Raw genomic sequence first — 27,338 nt, 5'->3', positions numbered from 1 at the left:
CGCTTTCCATTTAAGCCAGACAATGCAACATCGTGTCACTTGCATCCTTCATTCATTTCTTAGGATTACCTACTCAACCCAATAAAATTGGCAAAAAGTAAGACTTGTTAAGAAAAACAAGTGAAAACAAAAGCAAAGTAAAGCTTGTTAAAAAACAAAGGGAAACTAATTAGGACAAGAATCTGATCTAATAAATTATTCTGCATGAATAATGATCAGCTTGTCAAAATTCATAGTGTTTGTTCATGAAGCTCACAGCTGGAAACAGCAGGGATATTTCAGGTCAAGAATGAGGTTCTTTGGCAAACGCTACTAAAAGAAGTTTGCACAGCTCCTGCCAACACCATGCTTAGCTTAAGGCAATGCTTTTACTTTCAAGAGCTCTGAAGTGACTCAGTTTTTAAAAACCACTTACTAAGATGTCCAATAATGAAAACAAAGGATTCTGGTAGTTCTACAACCAGTTTACTCTTAAGAATATTACAGACTTCCTATGAGAAATTACAGAAGTCTGAAAATAAAAAGACTCAAAACAGCAATGTTTATGAGTATTTTTATCTTCCTTTGGTAGATGCAACTCAGGATAGCCCCTTAGAAGACAGAGGACAAATTCATTACAGTTACTCATACTCAAGATGGCTACTTCCAACCAGGGTCATTCCTGCTCTCAAAAAGCCTACAAGGAAGACATGAAAGTATCCTTCTCCCTTTCCCCTCATCCCCAGTCAAATAATATTTTCACATAATCCTGCCAAGGCAAATAGATGACACTATACACTTCAATATTAGTGACCATAAATAATGGTTTTTCTGACAGTCAGAACTAAATATCCTTCAGGTGCAGGGTTGTAGGAGCTTCATGAAGAACACTTATCCTTTTCCTAGCTTTAATATAGCCAGACACAACAAAAGGATTACTAAAAAAACCCAAAAGATGAGGATAGGAAAAAAGCTTTTTGTTCTCGAGGGGGAACAAAACCAAAACACCACCAGCACTTTCGTATGGCAGTGGTACAACTAGAAATTGTTTTAAAAAATAATCCTCTGGAAGAACAAAGGTACTTCAGTAAATTATTTGAAAAATTATATTTGTTTTCTGCATTTTGTAAAGAAACTAGAATAAAGCTTACATGAAAAAGTAAAAGTTCTCTTATTCTTTTACAATACTTTTTTTAAGGATTCTCTTCTCCCTAATCTAAATCTTATTCTAGAAAGCAATAAAACAAAACAGAAGCATTTCTTCACCGTATTGAGGAGGTCATCTCCTCTGATGCCAGGCCTCTTCAAAGTGGCTGAATATCATGAGCTTTAATACATCTAAAAGCATCTTTAAATGCTTATCTTCATTAAGCAATCATGAATCATGTGATTAAACATCTTTTAAAAAAAATATTTTTTTAAAACAGTGTTTAGATAGAATCACTTGTTGAATTGTCTGGATATGCTAAAAGTAACATGCCATTCAAAATAAGTCTAATGTTAATTGCTTAGAACTTCTTACAGCTTTCAAAGGGTTCATCCATCACAAAAGATTCTTAGAAAAACAAAGATTCCATTGGATGAGAGGAAAAGTCCCCGAGGTATGAATAAACTGGCTAAAAGAAACAAGAGGTCAAATTAGCATACAGAGAGCAGTTACCAGCAACATCCAGAAAGAATCCATGTTGAGTCCCCTTGCTGTTTGGCAATATTAACAAGTCACCTGGAAAAGGGAGAAGGGCTGAAGAGACAAAATGCCTCATCTTAAAACAGAACTCAATTAACTGCAGCTGAAGGGTTGTTTTTTGTTTGGCTGGGTTTGAGGGTGCATTTGGGTTGGGGGGTGTTTTGTTTGTTTTTAGATAGAATATATATGGATGATATAAAAGGGTGACTTTTTTTAATTCTTGTAAAACATAAAAATGGGATGGGACACCCAAAGTTATCAGAAAGCACATTTAGGACACATGGAAGTGTGAATTATGCTAAGAAAATAAATTCAACTGCACATCCTCTACAACTGAGTGTTCTGAAGTCCACAGGTATTGTGACTTTGAAAAAAAGCAATTGATTGAGTGTAGCCTTCTCTGTCTTTCCAAGTCCAAAAACCACTGACTGGCCAAAGGGAAGCAGGTATATGGCAGGAAGGACTATTTTTTAAGCTTTGTAAGCACCAGTTACTAGTACTGGATACAGAACACTGGCTTAGATCAATTTGAAGTGTGACCTTTTTTTATGTAATTGTATTTGTTCATGCATGATACAGTCATGAAATATGTAGTGTTACAGTCTTATTAAGCCTTAGAGCCATACAGCTTGTTTTACAAGAGAATATGGCTGAAAAGAAAGGCTATCCCACAGAAAATGAAATTTTCCACTAAGACTTCACATGCACCAAGTCTTGATAATATCACATTGGAAGGAGTGATTGATATGCTGAAGGGCAGGGCTGCTATGTGCAAGGACCTCAACATGCTGAGAAATGGGCCAACAGAAACCAGAATGAATTCAGAGGCAGATGTAAAGTCCTGCACCTGGGATGAAAAAAACCAGCAACACAGGCTGCAGGCCAATCATAAGCAATTGAAAAGCAGATTTGCAGAAGGGTACATGGGAGAACTCACAAACAAGCTGAAGCTGAGACAGCAGTGTGCCCCTTCAGCAACAAACTGACAGCATTCCAGGTTGCATTAGTGGGAGCATTGCCAGCAGGCTGAGGGACATGGGCATTCAATTTTCATAAGGCTGTGTCTGGAGTTGTGGGGAGTTTTCTGCTCCCCAGAGACAGATACTGACATATTTGAGAGTGCAGGAGAAGGCCACCAAGACAACTGAGGGCTGGGGCACCTAATATAGGAGGAAAGACTAAGAATTGGGTTGTTCAGCCTTAAGAAAAGGCTTAGGAGGCAGGAGCAGTGCAGATCTTATTGCTGTCTACAACTACCTAAAAGACAGAGAATACAGAACCACACTGCTCAAATGTGCACAGCTCTAGCCCAAGAGGCAGATGACAAAATGGAACATGGGATTTTTCATGATGAAGGTAGTCAAACATTGGTGTGTTTCTCAGAGCAATAGTAGGCTCTCTATACAAACTCAGCTGGACCCAAGTAATCTGATCTGATTGAACTTGCTCTGAACAGAGGGTTGAACAAGATGGTCTTCAGAGATCCTATCAGCCTTAATTATTCTATGATTCTGTGAATACAGACACCATAACTAGAAGAGTTTCGCAAGCGGGGCTATTTCCTCTAAAATCTACTGCCAGAACACTTGAAAGGTCATAGATCTTTCTTGCAAATAGGATGGTCCATGTAAGCACAGCATTATTAATCGAGGTTTTGGAATGTTTTTGTGCAATGAGATTCTCTTCTCCATAGCTACCAAATATAAATAAGATACAACTGAAATATCAAAAAACCAAAACAGTTAAATGAAACATTCCTTAGTTTACCCTAGAGGTTTCTTCCCAAGTGGCTCAAGCTGATAACTATAAATAGAACATCAATTTTTATCAAATTTCTGCCAGAAAATTAGACTTGATTTACATATTTCTGTCAGCAGGTCCTGATTCTCCTTGGAAGAGTTATGCCACTAAAGACACTAGTTCAAAAATACCTCAATTATTCAAAGAGTTTTATGATCAGGTTTGACACCAGAATTGTTTTCTCATGGTCATGCCACTGAGCACATTGACACAGTTTAACCACTCATAAGTCACAATTCAAATCTCATTTTAAAAGCTGTAAATCACATGGTCAGGGATGTATGCAACCATTTATGTCCAAAAAAAACTATGACTGCTGCTTCTGATGTCATGTTCTCAGTTTGCATTCAAAAGTTAGTCTGGATGAGAACAAATTTTGTCTCAAGCATTTTGACAGCTAAGGACTTGGAAGCCTGAGAGTACGTGAATGGAACCTCTAAGGAATCTCACTTCTGTCTTGCACAGTAATTCAGGACAGTTCTAGAATCAGCGTTGATTTATTAACAACATTAACAGCTATATATAAAGATTTTTATTTAAATTTAATGGAATTCCTTATCCCTAAAGCTATGCAGGAAAAAATTTAGGACATGTATGTTTTGTTTTGGCTATTAACATCAGATACACCACTGTAAAGTTAAGAAAAGCATAGTAAAGACAAACCAAAATAAACTGTGCATCAAAGAGTATGTGGACCCAATAAAACTTTACCTTACTAGCTAGGGCAAGAACTCGGAAAGTGAAGCCAAGCATCAGCAAGAATAGCAGTCATTTATACTGCACATCACATTTGCAGTCTCATTTGGAAACCTTTGTGCAATCTGACAATGTAAGTAGCTGGTTTATATCACAATTTACAATTTCAGGACCTATGTCTACATTTATACTACGATACTGAACAAATGCTCCGTCTACCACACAAGCATTTTAACTGCAAAATTATTAAATGCCAAATGCTTAAATTATATATATGTATAGATTCTTTTGCATACACTAACTCCTTTGTAAAACTCAGAAGTTGAGCCATCTGGGTTTAGATCCAACTTTCAAGTGGTCAGGAAAGGTATAAAACAATTCTAATGAACTCCAAATTAGCACTAAAAAGACATCAGGAAATGCCAAATCAAGTTTCTATTAGCAGTAGTCCAGGAAAGCAAAACACTAATTAAAGTACTTAAAAACTCAGGGACAACATTTGGGGGGAAAAAAGTAACACAGTTCCAATTTGCTCTGTTTCTGCTAAGCTGCACACAGTGCAACACCTGTAACGACTGAAAAATGCCAAGAATAAGCCATTTTCTGGCTTGCACATGACAACTGCATGTGCATGGTACAGGAGACCCAGAAGTTTGAAATCACATACCTCTGCATTTTTTTATCAGCCTATTCGAATAAGTTTTGAATAAATTTATTTTTTACTCTAATCAATGTTACTATCAAAATTCAAATCTATAATGACCAATATATGTAATATTGACTTCTTTCCCCTAATGAACATATTTCCACTGAGTACAGGTTTTAAACACTGGAGCTGTATCAGCAGAAACAAATCTGAAAACGGCAGGCTGTGTTTTATCCTGCTTTTATACTTTCCTAAAAATGTGTATGTGTGCATTCAGATACAGAAGTTCCTGTGTGCAAAAGGAGATGCCATTTTCTGTTTGTGTGTTAAGAATAAAACATTATGTATTTGCAGCAAGTATCTGTGACACCACATACCTTTCACACCTCTACTGTTACCAACCGTGCCTGTGTTGGATGTCTGACCACTGACTGTTGAGGAGTGCTCCAAGCCCACTCTCCTCCTGCCAGCATTCTCAGTAGCCTTTGGGAGTTACATGGAGTCCCCAACACCCTTTCCTCCCAGGGTGGGGGGACTACAAGTGCTTGCTATAAAGTCTCTGGAGATAAATATGCATATACACACACCCTTCTTAGTGTCCTAAAAAAGAGCTGTAAAACCAATCCACTCAACTGAGAGTCTGACTATGGCCAGGTCTAAGTAAAGGTGGTTTCAAAAGAACAGCTATGCCTTCCTCCAGCACTAACAATACATCTGTAACTAAAATGTATTTAAGATTGTGAGTGATGTCACCGTAGTCCTTAGGGTTATAGAAGCAGCTGGCTTCTTGATACACAAATTTAACCAGACGCCTGTGATGATTCAATATATTTTTTCCCTATTATTTAGAACAGCACTCTAAAAACAAATTTACAGCAGTATTAACATGAAATTCTGTGACAGCTCTAAATATAAGTCATTCTTAAATATAAGTCATTCTTGACTTAGAGATCACTTTGTCCTTAAAGAATATTAATAAGTTTCCTTATATGACAAGTCTGCTATATCCTCAGATTTTGACAGTAATTAAAATAAATGGAAGGACATTAAATAAAGTCTACTTTAAATTGAGGAAATTTCAAGCAGAGATTCCACAATGAAAAGACTGTCTTACAGGAAAGAAGTCCAGTTCTCATTGACAGGCAGAAATATACTGCATGCAACAATTACTTTCAATCAGAGTATTTAATCTGAGTTAACCAGGGTATTGTTATCCCTTTGCCAGAATCCCTGTGGAATTTTGATCAAAGATGCAATGTAATAAACATTGTAATATACAGTGTAAGAGAATGAGATGGATTCCTGGAATTTGTAAAGACCAGGTGCAGAACAGGAATTTGACAAAGGCAAGAATTTTGATAGGCATCACCCCACCCACCCCCCCAAAAAAAAAAAGGCATAAACTGCTCATAGCAATGATCTACAGAAACAGAAAGTACCCATCAGGTCAGAAAGAGCCAGGAACCATTTGAAGTACTCCTTAGTTATCCTGCAAATACAAGTAAACAGGCACTGTATTCTCATAGAGTACATTTTCAGGTGGATTTGAGGCTTGCTTATCTAATTATTTTGGGACCCTGAAAGTGTCCAAGTGTACGTGTGTGGGAGGAAGTCTGCTCCTAGACAAAGGAAGACTTCAGTGAGGTCAAAGCAGTTAAGGGTGGCCAACGGCTACTGAGTAGGAGCTATGATAATGACCCCTAACACCTTCTTTCAGGCTGCTCTCCAAAGGCAAAGAGTGATGACCACCAGTGACAAGGACCATGACTTTAAAATACTAATACCCTAATGGCATAAATCACAAGTCCACCCAGTTACCAAGAACTAAATGGATTTTGAAAGCTAACCTGCCTAAGTTATGTCAAATAAAGGAGAATGGGAAGTTACATGTATGATGTAATGCCACAAGGTAGACTGTCCAGAGCTAAAAAGCATACAACTTCCTCTATATCCACATTAGAAGACCAACCCAAAATGAGAAAGACTTACTTCAAACCCAAAATGGTTTGGTCATTCAAAACCACAATACATACTGTATCTTATTCCACATATACCGTGGAAACTGGAAAAAACACTGTACTGCCAGAAATATTGACATAAATTTCAGTCTCCAGCTTAAACTTTGGTTGACAAGTTATACTAAAACTCATAAGGGGAAAGATAGCTATCTCCACATTCTATGTATCCTGTAAGGTTCAACCGCAATTGTTATGAATTAAAAACTGAAAGCTCAGCTTCTGTTCATTTGTGGTTAACCTTTTTAAATAGTTCACTAGTTCTGACAGTTCTATTAACTTACAAAACTAATTTCTTTAGGAGCCAAGATCTCCTGCTCAGCAAGCAATTATCCAAAGATTAGTGTCTGGTAATTCATTTATTCCCTTCAATGAACAGAAATAATGGGGATTGGGTCTCTGTGACTCTAAGCAGCTCAAGCTCAGTTACTACCAGATGCTCAAAGTCATCACAATGAATCAGACAAGGAAAATACATTAATTGGATTAAGTGTTACTTTTACCTTTCCCTCTCTGATTGAAAACGGAGAGCATTTTACCTCATTTAATATGAGGAATGTAGAAGTAAATGTCATAATAGTAAAACTAGTAAAATAACAAAGGAGTAATTCCATTTTCCTGCATTTCTTCTCTGGTTTGAGAGCTCAGAAAAGCAAACAGTTGCAAACAACTCGGCTACAGAAACTGTACAAGCCAGTGCTTCATAGTGGCAATTTGCATCAGTATTGAGAGCTGATACATACAGGAAGTCAGAGACCTTACATCTTGCTGCTGAAGATCAACAACAAAACAAAATCTTGAGATTAATTGTCTAGATAACATTCTTAAGGGGAAGAGGGAACAATTTCAGAGTTAAAAAACCTAAAATACCCTTCAAGCCATTTTCTAATAGGGCAGCACTGACCTTTCCAGATGCTGCCTATATACAGAAAATAAATGTCAAGAAAAGAACAAAGTGGCCCTTCATTTGCATGCAGAACCTTGGGAGCGTCACTGGTTGCCTACACCTGTTTAAGCCAAAACCAGGCAGCATGCTATTCCAGCAGTCTGTTTTCATAGCAACTGGTCTATTTTCAGAGAAACTGAAAGCATTACAGGAAAAGTAAAATGCTCAAGTTAAATAAATGATAAAAACGAGAGAAGCATTGCAATATATAATGTATATTCAGCAGATGTAAAAGCTAGTATCAATATGAACGTAATCAGGACATTTTACATCAAGACATCAGCATACATAATGTTTAGGCTTTCAGATTCTGGTTTTCAATTGTTGTTCTAACTTGTAATACCAACGCAACCCAGAAGTATCTACAAATTCCAGGTAATAGCTGTATGCTTTCAGGATGTATTTGCTGCAATGTTTTCTTAAGTGTTTTCCTTAGAGTAAGAAAACATTACCAGAATGTTTCCATTTCTATTTGCTTATATCCAGCTAAATCATAGCCAGCTAGTTTACTTAGTTTCCTCCTAAAAAACCTCCAAACTTCATTTAAAAGTATTTGGTCATCTTCATAAGATATAATTAACACATGACCAAAAGTCTCAAATAACATGTTAGCCCAGCCAACACTTTAAAATTAAAAAAAATAGTTGACTGGCAGGTACCAACTGGCATCTCCCAGATACTTTGGCAAAGCATTATGCCCTGCCATAACACGCTGCTTCAGAGGGGAAGCAATTTTCAGTTTCCAGCTCCTACCAAATGTAGGGCTCAGCATGAATTCCCTCTCCCGGAGATGGGACTTAACTGACTGGCACTGTCTGGCCTCTATGTATGCCAGAGGCTCTGTAATCCTGCCAAGATCAAAACTGGAAACAGAAAGGTTATGGAGGGGAAGAAAAAGAAAAAAATCACACTGAGCAGCTATATCTTCCCTCTGAGAACATGCTTTAGAAGTCTACCAATGTTTTCTGGTAAACTACTTCATCTTTCTTGATGTATTCACATGGATTTTTCTCTTCTGCATAGATTAAACTTGCACATCAACAAACCACTGGCCACAATCATGCCTGGAAAAGCTGCCTGTGACTGCCTCATATTTGTAAATGGCTGAAGATAATGCAGCACCTACAATTACAGTATAACTGTTGGGAACTATATAAACAAATTTAAACATTCCAACTACAAGAGGAATTTACTTTTACCTTTGAGGAACATAATAACAAAATTCTTGGCTCCAGAAACTAGGTATCAGCCTGTTTTCCATATTCACATGAGCTAAGTTCTAGAGCAATTAGAGGTTGAAGACAGTTCAGCAATTACAGCTAAATTAGTAGCAACATACAACATCAGAGGATCATACAGTTCTATGAGGCATTGTTTTCTGTACCCATCTTATCAGGCTCTGATACACCTTCAAAAGGGAAGATAACTTTGACAACAAAACCCCTAAAGATCCAACTAATTGGATTTGTAAATGTGATCTCTAACGAGCAGGCACCAGGTGTGCATGTCAGAGTGGACACTGTTAGTCAGAGTAAAGACAGTAGAGATGTAGCACATACTCACAAGTGTACGACAGTACTTTTTGTTGTGCCCACCAACAAAAAGAATTAAACACTCAGGGTCAACACAGGACACCTGAGTTGGATTCAACTTCCATGTTAAGGCACCCAAGTGTAGATGTCTGGGAGTCAAAGCTCCCACTAGAATCAGTGGAGATCACGTCAGCACAGCTAGGGTAAACTGCAGAGTTTCAACCCACCCTAAAGTCAAAGCCTGCATCTGCCCACCTGAGTAACTCTCCAGATGCCACTGAATGCATGGACTAGATCTCCATCAACTATAATCTGCAAGTTGAATCCCATACCTTGCCAATTCTCTCCTGGTGTGACATCGTTCTTGCATATTTCACATCACTGGCTGAAAACGCCTGTGTCACCCAACATTCCAGTACAGCAAAATAGGCAGGCAGAGCAAGGTAAATGAACACCAATAAAAGCAAGAATGCACATTACTGGTCCATTGTGATGCCAAGCATCACCGAATGATTGGCATCACTGCCATTTAGGAGGGCTGCATTGCACCTCAGTACATAGGACACCTTTCAGAACACAACAAAACTCTCCATGCATCACCTTTGCTTCAACAGTCCCATACTGACCCAGATAAAAACAGGAAAAAGAAAGGCAAGGAAGGGAACAACTATATATAGTTTACCTATTTGATTTTAGCACATGCCAGAAATAACTACTGAGGGCAAAAATGCAACTGTAATACTTCCACACTGATACTCCTTAAATTGGAGACAAGTGTACGAACAGACTAGCTCTAAAATCCTATGGTACTCTTTCCTATCACGAAATATTTGTCATATCCTTGTTTTACTAAACTCAGATTCATTACTTATGGAATTTCAAAGCACCTGTGCCTGTCTAGACTAAACCAATTTCACATAGAAAAAGGCTTTACAGTTATGAAGTGACTTTAAAAAATGAGAGCAACTAAAGAAAAAAGTAGCTGCTAAAAGAAATTATAATGCCAACAAAGCATAGCTGTAGTCAGAAGCAGTACAAGTCAATTTGGAAGATAAGAGCTTGTATAAATAATAAACAAATAAATCTGTGTGGATGCAGCATTCTTACTACAGGGTGGCTTAACAAGACATGTCCTATCTACCTTTAAAATAAGGAGATTGAGTTTACCCTTGATCTCCTTCACCAGCCCTAACAATTGGTGGAGGCTCCCCCTTCTTCCTCCGGATTTACAGTAGCCCCAAACTCCCCTCATTTCAACTATCTTTGCATAAAGATCTACCTACATCTTCGATTCCTACTAAACATCCATGTGTTCCCCCAATCAAACCCTTAATCCCATTCCTCAATGTCTTTGTGTTATACAAAGCTACACTCAACACTTCACTAAAAGGTTGGCCGCTACAGGCACTTATTCAAGAAGATGAAGGATTTTAATTATGCAGTTTCACACTTAGTGGCAAGATTACCTTAAAGTTAATTGATCACAGTCCCAAGCTCCAAGTTGTGCACAAAGCCAGGGGAAATGGCATGGGGAGCCTGAGAGAAAAAGTTAGTTTATGGCCTCCATGATACTTCTATCAGGAAATTTAAAATTAAGAAAAGACAGAGATTGCAAAACTGAGGGCTCTGCAAAGAGTAGACAGTGAGGGTCTACAGCCTGTTAGGAAACAGATCAGACATATACATGATATAATGCTGTTAGAGGGCAACCTCTCCCCTTCCTCTGGTTGAAGGGTTTATGGGCTTTTATTTATGTCATATGGGTCATATAAATAACATGCTGTTGATTTTATACATATCTATTAAGCAGGGTGCAGAGCAAAAGTCAAAGATGTATCATGCTCCAGAACAGGAAATATTATCAGGACTGATTCTTGAGTGTATTAATAATGTATTTGATCAGAATCATCACTGGTTTATAACACAGGAAACAGTGCTAAAAACTGTTTGGACAAAATCTAGCATTTAATGTCTTAAAAGGGAAAAAAGCACTGTTTATTCAATTTCTGAGAAGATCCAGTAGGTCTACCAATCAGCTACAATCACACAAGCCAGGAATTCACAAGCTAGTCACTTTGTTCACATTACTGTTACTAGCCATTTCTAAGCCATTAAATATGACCACTCTTAATTATCTGTTAAAGCCCATGGGGCCTCCTCTATTTCAGATTTTAGTTTTAACACAAAAGAAAAACACTGACTGTGTTTTAAGCCACTATGCCCAAGCTGTGGTACCTCAGCCACAGAAATTGTTCTCTTCTAGAAAAACAGAAATACATATCTTGAAGAGAAATTACAGAACAGTTCATGTAGCTCCCTACAGAGATCTGCAAAAGCTCAAGAAAAAGCAGAGCTCTAACCTTGTTTTTCAAGTAAGGCCTTAATAAAAACAATAAAAGCCTTTTCATTCTAAGAACACTGTTTGTAGTACCAACATCTTCTGCCCAGTAAACACTGACCAGCAACTTCTCAAGCTGTGTTCCCATCCCAAAGAACTATCACCTAAATTTTCCACAGAATTCACAGTGCTTAAATAAAAAGGTGTGAGAAATGCTAAGATTTATCACCTTCAGAAAGCAATGTAAAACTTGAAATTTTTGTCTTGAAATTAAGTTTTTAATCCTTTTCATTCTGATGCTTAATTTGAAACCTAGAGGAATGCTCTCACATTGAGAATCTACATCCTTTTTGTTTGAAACTCCAGAACAACCACATAGGTCCAGTTGTAAACAGTCTTAAAGGCATGACACAATTTTTCACCTGGCTTTCAAATTTACTGTTTATAGCACCACACTTACCTACGCTGATCAGGAAAATATGCACCTGGGAGACTGCTAGGTGGGATACCTCATAAAACAGGAAAGAAATCCCAGTTGCTCAGACACAGCCATGACCATACCCAAAAAAACAAGCAGCACAGTAGTTTGTGGGGTATCTGCCTGTCCCTACCTGTGTTTTCCCAATACAATTTCTCTTAATATATACAGTTAGATTTACAAAATACTTAAATATTTTGACCAGCTGCTGAAATACATGCTCAGCTAAAAAATTTTTTAATACATTATACAGTTGATTTGTCAAAATCCTTGATGTAGAGACTGAACTTGTATCATACAATACATTAATAGTAAATTAAATGTATTATACCACATGTACAAAACTAACACTGTCTGAAAAACAAATGCACTGAACAATGTTAATTTCAGGATTAACACGACTAGAAATTAGAAGTTTACAAAAGCATTTCATCACTTTTCTTGATAGTATTTACATAGGCAAATCAGTTTTACAACTCTGAGGTAGCATGAAGTACATGCAACAGACTATTTTTTTGCCTAATATTAGAAAAGGCAATAAAAAATCCAGAACACCAGAGCTGGGTCATGCTGACTAAACTTCTGACTGTGCATACAAGACCAACATTGTCCATACTGGTTTTGTGCACTTCTACTCCAGCCTTCCCACTTCAGCTACCCAGTTCTGTCCTCCCAAACGCACCTTCAAGGGTCAGTGATTTCACTGCATGAAACTAAATGTCCATTAAACTGCTGCACTATGAACAAAATACTTTGATGTGTACAGAGGTGTAAAAAGCTGTTAATGCTCCATGCTTCAATTTGTAAAAATAGGGTTACTGTGATAGGATTAGAAAATACATCTCATGGTTGCACATTTTATTTAAGCTTCCAGAAAACTTCCTAGTGTTGATTTAATTTTCTAGACCACTGCCTGCACCAAGCAGTGTCAGAAATTTATAGTTGAGAGTTCTAATTTCTTTCAACTTTATATTCCAAAGCTGGGTTTTGAAGAACCTAAGCTACATAAATATTTCAAAGGTAGGAAATGACTTGAATGTATAAAGAATGAAGGGCAATTTGAAATTCGCTTTTGTGTGCCAAAACCATAAAGCCTTTCTTTGAAATTTATACCTTTGGTTTTGTCACACACACGGCAACTTAAACCAATGAACTCAAGGGGCCGCAGGCAGTGTTTTTCCTAATTAATTGAAGGAGAACCCAGAAGTCATAAATTGTACACTCAAGGTTTGAAAAAAGTTATCTAGCAACACTACAACTTCCTTGACAAGGTTGTTACTCTGAACCATAACACATACCACTGACACATCCAAAATATGCACTATAGCCCAGGTTTTCAATTTCATTTTCACATGCTTTGAGGTTAATAGCATCTTTAGGTAAAGCACCATTAGCACACCTTCCTTCTCAAAAAAATAAGCAGCATTAAAGCAGCTGATGTCATCAGCCAGTTCAAACCACTCTAAAATTACTATAGTACATGCTAAAGAGCAAACTGACAGTAAGTAGGCTTTCAGTCTAACCTATGTAACCCATTGAGATAATTTCAATCCCAGCATGTTCTCCAGCATGTTTAATTATAACACAGGATCAGGTTACTGTCCAAGTAAGCCCTGACTGTGTGGCCCAAAAACACTCAGTACTTCTGGTTCTTTTGATAGGAGGTACAGGCCTCCTTGGGCAAACCAAATTGGCTTCTGTTTTATACCAGTGTCCACGCTCATCAGCTGTTCATTCTGTATACTGCTAAGCTGCCATCCAGACTCTAGTCTAGAGCAAATTAAGCAGTTTCTTAAGAGACATGTGGATAGTATATGCCTGGATATAGGAAGTAAGCAGGACCATCACAATAGTTAGTCCAAGGACAAGGGGTTCTGGAGTGCCAATACCAGGGACAGCACAAACTCCTCCAAAGATAAGGCCCATCTCAGCATTCACTAAGGATCACTTTTTAATTAATACTAACATTCTCTTTTTGTCTTAAATTATTTGGCCCTTCAGCATTCAATGCAATGCAGTAAGAGCCCAAACTAAGACTTCTCTAATTAGAAGAATCACTTTTTGGTGTTGTAGTTTAGACTGCCCCACCCCCCCAACAAAAAAAGAGCCACTTTCTTACCTTGTACACAAAAATGCTGTTCCTGGTCATCATATAATGAATCTGCAGTTATCAAAACTGTGTTTTGTTCCAAAACAACGGACTGTTCCTTCCTTCTAGACTGCAGAAGCAGAAAGCTTAAAGATCACATTTTGGACATACTACCATAGTGTTTTATCCTTGCTCAGAGTTACAGCATTCAAAAAAAAGTTAAAATTATTATGTATTTTAAAAATCTGTCAACCCTGGTATCAATGTATTCCATTACAATAAACTAAGAAGTTTCCTGTGTACTTATCCAATGCATTTTCTATTTGTAACCTCACCCAGGTTACAAAACCCAGATCATGAGCCAGAAGGCAATCCTAACTGTCATTTTTAAGAGAATGACAGAGATTAAGGGAATTAAATTAATAGCTAACATTGTTTAAATTACTTATTTCTCATATATATAGTTCTTAAATGCAGAAAAGAAAACTGTTCTGAGATACTTTGAACATATAAAGTACAGCTCTACTGAACAAAGTACACCACAGAAGATACATAACCAAAGACTTGCAGTCCAAATACAACCCTACCACCTAAAGGAGACCATGTTCCACGGGATTGCAGACATGCTGCTGATAACAGTGAGAGGCTGGGCTCAACATCCCAGTAATCCCTTCCTCTGTGTGGGAACTAACACTGATGATTTTTAAATTGGTCCTATCCTTGCTAAAGGGCTGCTACTCTAACTTGGCTACTAGGTCAAGTCATTCCTACCCAGTTCCCATGAAAATTAATGGCAAGATATAAAACAGAGCAGCTATTATTGTAGTAAATTAGATTTCTGGAAGTAATAGATAATGTAAGATCACAAGGGAATGTTTTCTCAGAATTCTTCTTTCTGTACATATTTGCGGAAGGTTAAACTGCAGTAGACTACAGCTGTATTAACTCTGTGTGTTCAAAAAGCAAAAGATTAAAAAAAATTGTGGAAGGTATATGAAGGAGCTTATATTATTTCTTTTGCCACAATGGGTATTATATTATCAGTGCTACATTAGCTTGGATGCAAGTAAACACTACAACCCCTTCCTTGTAGCAGAAGCAATTTCTAACTGGGTAATTACTTGTTAAGCATTATAGGTCAATGTTTATTTAAAATTCTTATTTTCCTTAGCAACACAGTAGTGGAAGTTAGATTTATGAATATTCCTCTCATTTCAAATCATGATCTTTGAGGTGTAGGATTCTATTAAGCTTTTGTTCCTAATTCAGTCCAACAAACAGTTCCCTATGATGTTACATTATGTAAAGATTTGGAAAAACTTGTCCTAAAAATCGAGACTAAGATTTATATAGGTATTTCTGAAAACTAAACTGAAGATGTGTTTTTAAAAACACATTTCATTTAAAAGTGAAATGTTGGAAAAATGTCAAAAGTTCCAATTACAAAGTTTTCTTAGCATTTAGTGAAGTAAAGGTGCTGTCATGTGACTTATAAAATGCTTTTAAAATATTTGGGAATTGGTGTAAGTATTAAACTAATCCATAAATCTAGAAATGTGGTATTTAAAATACCTATTAGGATAGTTTCCAAGAATATAACAATTCTAAGCTAAACCTGAACTGCCACTCAGTTCCTCAGTTAAGATTACCTGCATATAGCTCTTCAAATAGAGAATATCTACATAAAGTTTAGAAAACATTAAATACTAAATTTCTTGTGACTACTGAACGCTCACATTATGAAAGGGGCTGGCCGAGAACACAGCTACGAGAGCACAGCACAAGCAGCTAGACATAGCAGTTTGCCAACAGCAGGGCATACCAAAGAGCACCAGCAGCTCTTCTCGGAACACCAAACACTTGCTGAGCCGTGGTGGTGCCTCAGGGCACAGTCCCCAGGAACCAGTGGGGCAGCTGTCCCTGTCACACCATAGGTGCTGACCCAGATTGTGCTCCTGAGGGAGGGTGCGTCTGAGCAGGTATGTATGTTACCAAGTGAAGGAAAAGTGGTCATTCCCACACACTGCACAGCACTGATGATGCTAAGAACAATTGACTTTATCGTCTCTGAGACTCTGGAGCTTCAATAGTCTGGACCCTCAACTGTGCTGAAGGAGGAGCAGGTAGTCTGCTTATTACTGAGAATCCAGCAAAGGGCTGCAAAGATGATCACGGAATTGGAGCATCCGATATAATATGAGAAGCTTAGAATGGTCTGGTTGGTTAGGCTTAAGAAAAGGCTCAGGGGAGAATTTTGTAAATGTGCATAAATACCCAAGGAGAGGAAGTAAAAAAATGAGCAAAATGCTTCTCAGTGGTATTCAGGGAAAAGGACAAGAAGCAATGGGGCCAAATGGAAATACAGGAAATACCATTTAAGTGTAAAAGTCTTTTACTGTGAGGGTGGTTGAACACTGGCACAGGTCACCCACAAGGGCTGTGGGGTCTCCATCCTTGGAGATGGAGAAAACCCAACTGGGCAAGGTCCTCAGCAGCTTACTCTAGTAGATGTTGCTCCAAGCAGAGAGGCTACAACCTTAACTATTTTGTTATATGTAATTCCTGAATTAACTCAAACTGGCTGAAAGAGTAAATAGACAAATTATGCTATACCAGTGAGAACAGTCCACTACCTTTCCTCCTGCAGGACTAGTAGCTGAAAAGAGGAAGAGATACTAATAACACTTAAGCTTCAAGTTGGCCTTTAACAACACAGCTCAAGAGCCTAGAGAAATCAAATTATGAGAAAAAAAAGACAGTATTATCAGGAAATTTAAAGCATCTGGAGGCAGTCTAAGTTAAGATGAAATCATCTTTATGAATAGGCAAACAGCACTAAATATTGGTACATCTTGCTAAGCCCAAGAAGAGGGTCTATTAATAAACATATACAATCTGCTAACTTCCTCTTTAGACAGCAGTTATTTAGGCTAACTCAAAAGTCAGGAAGGAATTTGAGGAACCTCAAAGAATGGTAGCCAAAATTGATGAATAAGACAACAGTGAATGGACTACAGGGATCAAGTAAAACAAAAGCTAAAGAGTAAGGAGCAATGCACACTGGAAAACTTCAAGTCAGCTAAACTCCACTGAATGCAGATATTAATAAAAATAGCAAGAAAAACATTAGGTTATGTAAATAATGCAAATTAGGTTGCACAATATCATCACAGTACATCATGTCATGCCATAAAACAGCAGAGCCTCATTTGGAATATAGCACACAGTACCTTCTCCGTATTACAGAAGCATCAGAGAGGATGACAAAGAAATACCAGAGTATGAGAAATGTTCCACATGGAACAAAACTGTTAAGACTTGAAAGATTTATCCAAGGAAAAGACATAAGGAGACACATGCATGAGAATATACATGTACACACACACACCAGTCCCAGGCCACTTTGTCTAAAAGCAAAATGGCAGTTGACAGACCAGCAAGACATCTACATAAAGCATCTTCAAAATGAAGGACAAAAAAGTTTCTTCTGCTACTTGGAAGTCAAACCAAGTTTGAGCCTTCATCCATCTGCAGAACAGCTTAACCACAATTAGAAATGAAAGCACTCAGTAAAAAGACTTTACATGCACCCTTTAGAATTTGCCATTTACAGATGAGACTGGGAAACAGTTTAACACTATCTGAAGAGCAAGGCTTTTTTTTAATTCACAGGAAAAATGCAAGAAAATTAAGTTTCATTAACATTTTCGCTTAATTTTCTGAAGATGTTTTAAACTATTTTAACCTCATTTTTAAGAGCTCTTTCATTACTTTGGTGCATGTAACTAGATTAGCATAGCTACAGGCAGGTACTGACTACATTTAGCTTTTTAGCATTGTAACAATATAACAGCTTTAAGAGAACTTCTTTACTGACAAGGTTACACTAACAGCAAATTACTCTGCAGGACATTCATAGCATTTTGCTTTCATCCAACTTTTCACTTTTCAGTACAGTAAAAACTTAGTATTTAAAAAAATCTCCTTCAACCAAACCCACCTAGAGGATACAGTTTTGTCTGAAAGGCAGCATGCAAAAGCTCGTAACTTGAGGCACACACATTTAATGCAGAGTGGTGGCAGCAGCCAGCCATCTTTAGAACTGTATAGGGATGTTTCATCCCTGTGGAATTAAAGTACTGCCCCTAAAGAAGCGCACAAAAATAACCTGGTAACTAGCTTTCAGGCATGCTAGGAAGATTATTCTCCCTAATTAAGCAACTTATTGCAAGTTAAATCTGTAGTTGGAACAGAAAAAGATCTAACCAATGTGAAATCCAACACAAGATAAAACACAAAAAGCCCAACCTAACTAGCAAGCACAAGACTAATCAGTCTGCAAACTAGTTGCCAAGAGTACAAGAGAAATGCTCCAGAGCTGGAGGCATAAAGATACATGTGCATGTGTGTATGCATAAACAGCAGTGGTATTAACTATTCTGTCCTAAAGAGAGAGCATACTAAAGAAACTGTCTTCAACTTTCCAATTTAACCCAGCAATAATTTCAACTACTCCAGAGCCTTCATTTACATAGATATTTATAACAGCAAAGCCAAGTCAAAAAAGTACTGCAGCTGAATAAAACAAATCGTTACTTTTACATCAGGTTAGTTTTCAGACAATCTGCTCCAGTTGCTGGTTCCCTGCGCTGGTTTCAATGGCCACACAAACATGGGAAGGAAGGCAGACTACAGCAGCACCAATGGATCCATCAGTCCAAGTTTTTTTGTAACTACATCCTTCATTGCAATGTAATCTTTATTGACCAAACTGGTACATAGTAGTGTGCTTTCTTGTACCTCACAAGAGTTGTGTGCTCTGATAACTTCTGTGTTCCAAATTTCGTTTATTTCTTCTCAAAAATAGAGAGAAAAAGAAGTCAACTGCTCCCTTGTAAGCCATGTGGCAGTTCCAGCTTGCCAAGCTTCCCAATTTCTGGGAACCACATCCCATAGAATTAGAGATGAAACTGTGGTTGTGAAGGAGAATTATGGAGCGAGGTCTTGAATGAAAACAAAACCACTGATGGTGTTTTTCATCTCTGAAGCAAAGCTCAGTAAGATAAAGGGATTCATGGAAAGAGTAAAAGAAAAACTCAACTTCAAACTGTCCTGTTAAATTAAAAAGCCAGCCCTGCTCAGCAAAATTAAGTTACCATATATGGTCATGGTTCACTTGCTCTCAGCACTTGCAGATCTCTAGTCATCCAACATCACTTTCACAGTATCTGAGTTATGGCCTGAATACAACAGCAAAGGCAGAATTCTCCTCCCTGCCCCATTGGACCCGCAGCAATCCAGCTTCAAAATGATGGTGTTAAGCCAGCTCAATGAATTACCAATCATTCTGATAACTAGATACATCAAAGACTGCACCTTACAAAGTCAAGCCAAGGTAGATACATGCAAGCATATGGATGACCAGTTCAGGCCAGCTGATGCACTGTCTTCTAATAACACTTGCTAACACAGAACAAACATGAGGATACAGAACAGTAACAACAGTATATATTCACTGTGCAGGGTTATTTGTACAAGTGAAGATGAACAAACATAACCCAGTGGCACTACAGAACCAGCATTGTAAATCATAAGAAAAGGAGTAATTAAACTAGTAGAACTAGTATTTTTATCTACTTTTTTTAAGGCAGAGGGATCTATCAAGAGCACAACACAGGACTAGATGGGGCTCACTCACATGCCAGATCTCTAACAAAGATAACACAGGAGCTGGCTTGGTGCTCCACATCCCTCTGCCAACATCCACAGGGAGAGGACCCAAAGGCTCTTCCTGCCAGAATCCAAACCAGCCTCGAGCTAGATCATTTCCCTCCAAGGACTATCAGACTACAGATGCATTTGAATGCTAGAGGCCTACTAGGTGTGCCTGATTTCCAAGGACTAAGAGCCTCCCATATTTCATTGCCATTTTGTTTTTCCACCCAATCTGTTCGTGAAACACCATGAGCTATAAGCAATCAATAGAGTAGTTTCCTGATACTTCAGGCACATCTTTCTAGTAATGTTATAGTCACACTGGGGGCTTTTTGTCTTCTGTAGTTATGCATCAACTAGCTTTTGGACAAAAAACTAGCTGTACAAGGAAACAATGGAAATGCTTATGTAGTGTTCTACATAAGCAAAGAAACAAGCTTTTTACTAATATGAATACTGCAATATTGTGTACTAGTTATAGTCAAAATTTATTAAAAATATTAATTATAATCAGATGCCCCTTGAAGAAATTTGTGAACCCTCTGTAACCCACAACACAAGTTTTCCATTAGCACTCCTAATCCCTGCAACAGTTAATCATAGTTATGCATCTTGTTTATCCAGTGCTGATGCTGCATTCTGGAGAAAGCCTCACTGCCTTGCCTGTTCTTTTAGGTCCTTCTACTCCTTATCTCCTTATCTGCAAGGCAGAGTTACTTCTTCACAACAATCCTCCCATTTTGCCTTTCATACTGATAAATATCCATCCATCTACTAAAAGTAATGAAAGTAGCACATACTATGATTACTTAATTCCCTCCAGTTTTGTCTTACATAGAGATAGGCATCCATTATTAAGAGATTACAAAGTTATTGAGAAATAACAAAAATAGCATGTACTATAGTCTACCTAATTCTTCTTTTAGAGGAAAGCACCAGGGAAGAGACAACTACTGGCTACTCCCAAAAGAGCAGGCACACAAAAATCTCTGGCAACAGCTAAATAATGTTGTAGTTAAAAAGTTGAAATCTACAGTACCCTGGATCAACTGCAAGATTCCACAGAAACCTGGGATCCCAGGAGAGATTATCTGGAATACTCATGGCTCTCAAAAATCAGCATTTCAGATCTTAAAGCAGTAATATTTTTCAGAAGGATTAGAATATTAAACTTAGTACTCCAAAGCATAACTACACAGCAAGAAAGCTTCCATTACAAATCAGTTTTCAAATCCATTAAGCCTGACTCAAATTTGGTTTCCACTGCAAGTTTTGAGTCACAGTTAGTCCAAACACAAGGGACTAACTAGATTAAGTATTACAATCAATACCATGGCAATGATCAGACTAGGGTTCTCTCTAACACTAAAATCATACTGGCTTTATCCCATTACTCATTCTTTTTCTTTCCACAGCATGCCAGCTAATCCATCAGTGCTCAGTAAGAGCTACACTAAGTGCAGTTTGCCATTTCTGATCACAGCTCCCCTTTATGGCAACCTAAATATTGTACCAGAATCAGTATAGTTCAGTGTACTCTTGGTCCTACCTTCAACAAGATAAAAATAGCAGGCAAACAATTTCTAGGCGATGAAGTTCAACATCAAGGAAAAAGAAGTCCTATTTGACAGCTGCTGCCTACCCCTTATGGTGCCCAGACTCATTAGGGTACTTTCAGTTATCAATAGGAAGGACACCTTTTTATCTGCTGTTCTGCTGTTTACAGGAGGCACTTTTGTATTTGCAGTCCTCCTCCCTCACGTGTGCACAAGACATCTAGATAGCATGAGCTAGCTGCCTTATTTCCCCCAACTTAAACGCATTTGGATGTAAAAAAGCAAAATTAGTGCCCTCTGCATTAACCAAAAAAAAGCACATCTGACAGAGCAAATCAAAAGGCAGCTGTAGCCTTATTTTTTTAATAAGAGAGAAAAAGTGATGCAGGAGGTGCTGGCTGCATCCAGGACTCAGAACTCTTCCTTCTCTTCTAAGCAGGATACAAAACAACTAGGCTCTAAAGCCAAGTTCCACTTTTCCCCCCACACTTTTCTGCAGTTGGGCAAATTTTCAAAAACATGGGTGGAGCACACTGCAACCTCAGACACCAGTGGTGCAATTGCTCTTCTGGAAAGTAAGAGATAATAATTTCAGTCCTCTTGTTGGTTATTTTGACTACTGTACTATTACCTAAAAGTCTTTTTTTTTTTTTCAACTACAAGACAACTCTTTTGCAAGATTGTTACTAGCAGTTACACCTGTGTACCATGAGCAGACAGAGTATCAACCACCCATGTGTTCCTGCCATTTCTGACTGGCCAGTGGCTCTCAGGTCAGAATGCAAACACTGACAGCACCTCCTCTGAACAGTCTCATTCTTCTCCTGTACAGGCTAAGGAGCCTGGGCAGCTACCTCTGGATATGCATTTCCCTTCTGTGAAGGATGCGCTGCCACACCTGATGTGTGGACAAACAGCTTCCTGTCCTTCTAGCTCCAGGCCACTGAGCAATGTGCCTTGTACATCCCCACAAATAGATCAAACGCTGGAGAGCATATCTCTTAACACGCCACCACAGCTTTCTTCAGTCTAAACACCTGCCCTGGTTTTCTACTTAAGACAAAAATATTGTTATTAAATCAGGGGAGGAAATTAGCTTCATCTCCTACATCACAACTTTAGACCCACTTATCCTGCTATTAAGGAAGCCATAAATCTCGAAACTCTTCTAAAGATCTGTAACTGAGAAAGTTTCTTAGAAGGCTTATACCTCTGCAGGGCTACATAGTTAGAACACCTTTTTTGAGTAAGGAATAAAAACATAAAAGAATGTTTTGGTTTTTTTAATATTTCATTTTAAGACATAAGCTACCTTTCAAATAAGCCAACTTTATTTACTATAATAAACTTTTATAATTATGAATTTGTTATTATTATGAGAGCCAAAAACTGCATTTCCTCCACTTACAAAGTCAAAGCACAAGACACTTTTCAAAGAGAACTTACATGAAGTAAAATAGAAGCCTGTGACTTAATTGATACTTACATTGCCTAGAATGATTTAGACTAGTAAAAGCAGAAGGGAAATTTGATTGTGATAGTACTGTTACCTCTTCAGAGCTTAGTAAACGTTGTTAACTCTACTGGGATAGGATGTCGGCTACAACAGTAAACCTACTCATCAAAATGCCGGTTTTTGTAACTGTTAAGCCCATTCTTGACCTATTTTCAGTGCCACTATACCCCACTGTTAATCAGTCATTTAGCCTGACCGTTAGGCTAACAGGGGCCAGAGAGCCACACATGCTGGGACCAAGAGCATGCATGTTTCCCACAAGGCACGATGACAGATGCCTGCAAACACCGCTGAGGAAGGAACCAGGGCACACCTGCTTCTCTCCTCGCAGCTTCTCTCGCGACGTCCCAGGAGCCTGCAGCCCCCAGTCCTGCCTCCGGGGCACGGCTGGCAGCGCACGGAGGAGCGAGAGGCTTCTCTTCGCCTCGATAAGGCCGGCGTTTCCGAGCCCCCCTCCCCCGCCGGCCCGGATCCTCGCCCGCCCCGAGGAGTCTCGCCGCCCGCGGGCGGAGAGGCGGGGCGGGCGGCTGCCCGGCCACGCCGCGGGCCGGCCCCGACAGCCCCGCGGGGCGCGGACACCGACAGTCCGAGCGGCTGCACCGCCGGCACTGAGAGCTCCCAGCCGGGACACCCTCTCCACCCGGGCTGGGGGCGGGGAAGGCCCGGGAGCCAACCCGGCCCCTTCCCTCGCCGCCCCTCACCTGTTTTGAACGCCAGCTGCTCGTCCGCGGCGCCGCCACCGAAGAGCTGGAGCATGGAGACGAAGAGGACCCCGCACGAGTTCTGGATGCCGAAGACGGCGCCGTTGCACCACATGGCGGCCAGCATCACCACCCAGCCCCAGCCGCCCTCGGGGGGCTCGGGCCCCGCGCTCCCGGGGCACGCCGCGCTCCCGCCGGCCTCCCTCGCCGCCCCGGGCTGGGCCCCGCTCTCACCGCTGGCCGCGGCGGGGCTGCCGTTCCCCGGGCACCACTCGCCGCCGTTCTCCCGCCGCGGCTGCTCCTCCACCGCCGGGCCGTTGAGGGGGGCGGCGGCGGCGGGGCCCCCCGCGCCCTGCGGCGCCAGCTGCTCGCTCATCGGCGCCATCCTCAGCCGCGCCGCGGGCACGAGACCCTCCCCGCGCCTCTCCCGCCTTCCTCCTCCTCGCCGCGACCTCTCGGCCCCCACCCGCCTCAGCCCCTCGCCGCGGGAGCTACGGGCATCCTGCGGCTCTGCCTCTGCCTGTCCGCGAGCGAGGCCGCCCCACAGACGCGCGCTCACCCCCGCTTCCCGCCGCGCCGCGCCGCGCGCCCGAAGGGTGACCTGCCGCCGCCGCTTTATTTTAAAAGGGGGGCTCCCGTGGGGGCGTCAGCGGCACGAGGGCTTTCCCTCGCGCCGATTGGCTGAGGGAAGGGAGGCGGGGGGGAGGGGGGGGAGGTGAAGCCACGCTCCTCTCCACCCTCCACTCCCCCCCCCCGCCCTCCGCTCCCCGCCGCGGTAGCCGAGGGGGCGGGGCGGGGCCGGGCCGTGGCGTGTCGCCGGCGGCGATAAGTGATCGTGTCCCGGCCCCTGGCCGCCGCCGCCGCTGCTCGGGGAAGAGAGGGGAGGGAAGCGGGGCGGTGGGAGGCTGGGAGTCGGCGTGAGCGGCCGGCGCTGGGCGGGAGGCGGGCGCCTCGAGCCTCCACACACAGGTACCGCGCGCTGCCCGCGGTGGGGAGAGCCGTTAAACAGGCCCGCGGCCCCGCTCCCAGAGCCCCGAGTTAGTTCCCCGTGAGGCAGCGCCGTTACGCCCAGCGGTGTCCCGCTGCCAGTCGGGGTAGCCGTGACCTGAGGGGAAAGTCTGAAGCCCCCTCCCCGGCGGTATGCGAGCGACAAGCGAGTACAGAAAAACCGCCCCAAACCGCCCCGCTCCGGGGCCCTGGGGACGTCTGCCGCCCTCCGGGAGCAGCCCGCCGGGACAGATCTCCGCCGCCCCCCGGCCACCCTCAGCACCCTGCCGGGGGTCACCCTGGCACAACCGTTTCTCCCCGGTTGCCTTCTCTCTATGTTATTGGGGTTTGGTTTTTTTTTTCTTTTTTACAAAGGAAAATAAAATACTGTACTCGCACACCTCATGAAGTGTTTCCCACTTGCACAGAGCCATCAACTCTTGACCTTTCCTCCCCACAGCCAGCAAAGTGAGACGATAGGGAAAGCTGAGGTCATGAGTGTTGAGTGACAAGCTTTTTGACCCGTGATCCGTCTTCCAAACTCTCAACCGCACATCTGTTTATGGGTTTGGCAGCTACTTACACTTTAAGAAGTTTGGGCCTGATGAGGAAGAGGAGCATCTTAAAAGAACATCAGCAGTTTAAATCTGGATACTTCAGCCTTCCCCACGAGACCTGGAGGGGCTCAAAGCAGCCTCTTGCATTTGTTCACCATCCCCATTTCCTCTGTCAGAGCCTGGGCTGCTACTGCTATATTTGTCACGCCATCCAACTCCCGTGCCTGCCTGTTAAAGCCTCTTCCTCCTTTTTTGACCCTGAATCACCTTCTCCCGCCTACCTACCAGTGGCCACAGGGGGAAACAAAACTTAGTCCAAAATAAAGCACAGATTCTTAAGACCGTCCCTTGTTCAGCAGAAATTACTCAGTCACTCTTCACGTGAAAAGTAGTAACTAAAGAAAGAAAACCATGTAACAATGTAATGAAAGCCTGTGTAATAATGCACGTTGAATGGGGGTTAGCTTTAAGAATGCCTGGCTTTTGGAATTAATTGACCTTTGGATTTTTAATTTTGCATGTTTAGTGTCCTCCAATTTGTTTTATAAGCTAACTAAAACAAAAAGTTTACAAATACATTTATGATGATAACGAAGTGCATTTTATAGATGCAGTAATCTTGCTGTGTGCTCCCTTTGCCTCGTTAACCATGCCTATCTAAGTTAAAGATAAAAGCATTACATATACACACAACAACAGCGCTAGAAAAAATAAAAGCCCATATGAAAACACAATCTAGCTGCATGAAATACATAATAATTGTCAAAGCAAAGAGAGAACTTTTGGACAACCATTGAAAAACACATCTGTTCCCCCCAAGGAACAAGTTTTAACACTTATGAAAAACCCCAAGCCTATCATAAGCTTAAATATGCTCAGAATATTTCGTAAGCTATTTGACATGCAAAAGTTAACACTTCACGATCTCCAGCAAGTCTTTGTCCGGAGGCCTTTTGTCCAAATCTATTGAGCTTTCTTAAAATAGATCAAGCTTTGCCCACCACAGTATAACATTTTTTAACAGTTATGACAGAGCGAACCTTTTCTGGAACCAGACTCAATCTTCATTACATCTGCCAGCAATGATTAACTTAATTAAACTTTCTGTTGTACTAGAATAAACAAGGGCAAAATCCAAGATTGGACCTTAATATGACTGATCACAAGGGTCCCGGTTCTGCAAGCGCTTACATGTGTTTCTGGCTCTTAGCTTGACTCCTCAGATTACTTCGACTGCCTTCCTGTATGGGGGGCTGTGAACTGTATGACAGATAGTCAAATCAGCTTGAGGGAAGAACCATATGTTTGTTCTGTTTTGGACAGGGTTCACTTAAGCACAAGACCAATTCCTTCTCCGCATGTTTTTCAGTACAATATTTATGTACTGCAGTTTCATCTCCCTGTTCCCCATAAACACTGTCAATGACCTCCCCCCGTCTTTTTTACGATAAAGGATGTGGTTTTAAAAAAAAATTGTGAACATATTGTCTGCAACTTCTGGACATTTTTTTAAAATAGATTCTATTTTCCAGTTTTTCCAGTTGTTAAGTGTTTCTTTTCCCCTGATTAGTATGAAATAACTATTTTCCCTTTCTCCTCACGTTGTTGGGAATGGAGAGTCACAAAATCTGACTCTCCAGCACATACAATTTTTAATAAATTTGATGGCTATAACTATTCTGCATGTTCCTTCAGTATTCTGTATCCTATTGCCCTATTGCTATTTATCTAAACTTAAAAAAAAAAAAGAGGTGGGGAGTTATATTATCAAAAAATCAGGGCATATGGGGCCTTCCTGCACAGGCTCTTTCTAGACACCTTAAGCATATATTTAGGGAAACTTTGTACCTCTCTGCTCTTTGGTACACTCTGCTCCTGTCAAGAACTAAGTCTCTTCCCTTTTGACAGAGCTCTCTTGAGATCTACTTCCCCAGCACTTCCCAAGAACAAGAACAATAAAGGCTTACTCTTCACAGTCAGATAATTTTCAATCCCCACCTTCCATAGATAATGTACTTTGCAAACAGAATATGGGCATGTTTGACTTCAGTTTGATTTCTAAAGTTTTTGTAACCCCAGTAATTCACAATAAAAGCATTG

General features: G+C 40.5%; 1 protein-coding gene across 1 annotated transcript in view; it reads right to left on the bottom strand.

The window, feature by feature from the left end:
- Positions 1–24,313, bottom strand: part of SLC16A10 (solute carrier family 16 member 10) — a 75,775-nt gene extending 51,462 nt beyond the window's left edge. Inside the window, exon 1 of the mRNA XM_075087455.1 lies at positions 23,695–24,313. Within this exon, the coding sequence (XP_074943556.1) occupies positions 23,695–24,079 (385 nt within the window). The 5' untranslated portion in view covers positions 24,080–24,313. The remainder of the gene's footprint in view (positions 1–23,694) is intronic.
- Positions 24,314–27,338: the final 3,025 nt, after the last annotated feature.

Source organism: Phalacrocorax aristotelis, chromosome 3 (genome assembly GCF_949628215.1).
Source record: "Phalacrocorax aristotelis chromosome 3, bGulAri2.1, whole genome shotgun sequence".
NCBI classification, from domain to species: Eukaryota; Metazoa; Chordata; class Aves; order Suliformes; family Phalacrocoracidae; genus Phalacrocorax; species Phalacrocorax aristotelis.
This window is presented reverse-complemented; position numbering and strand designations above follow the sequence as displayed.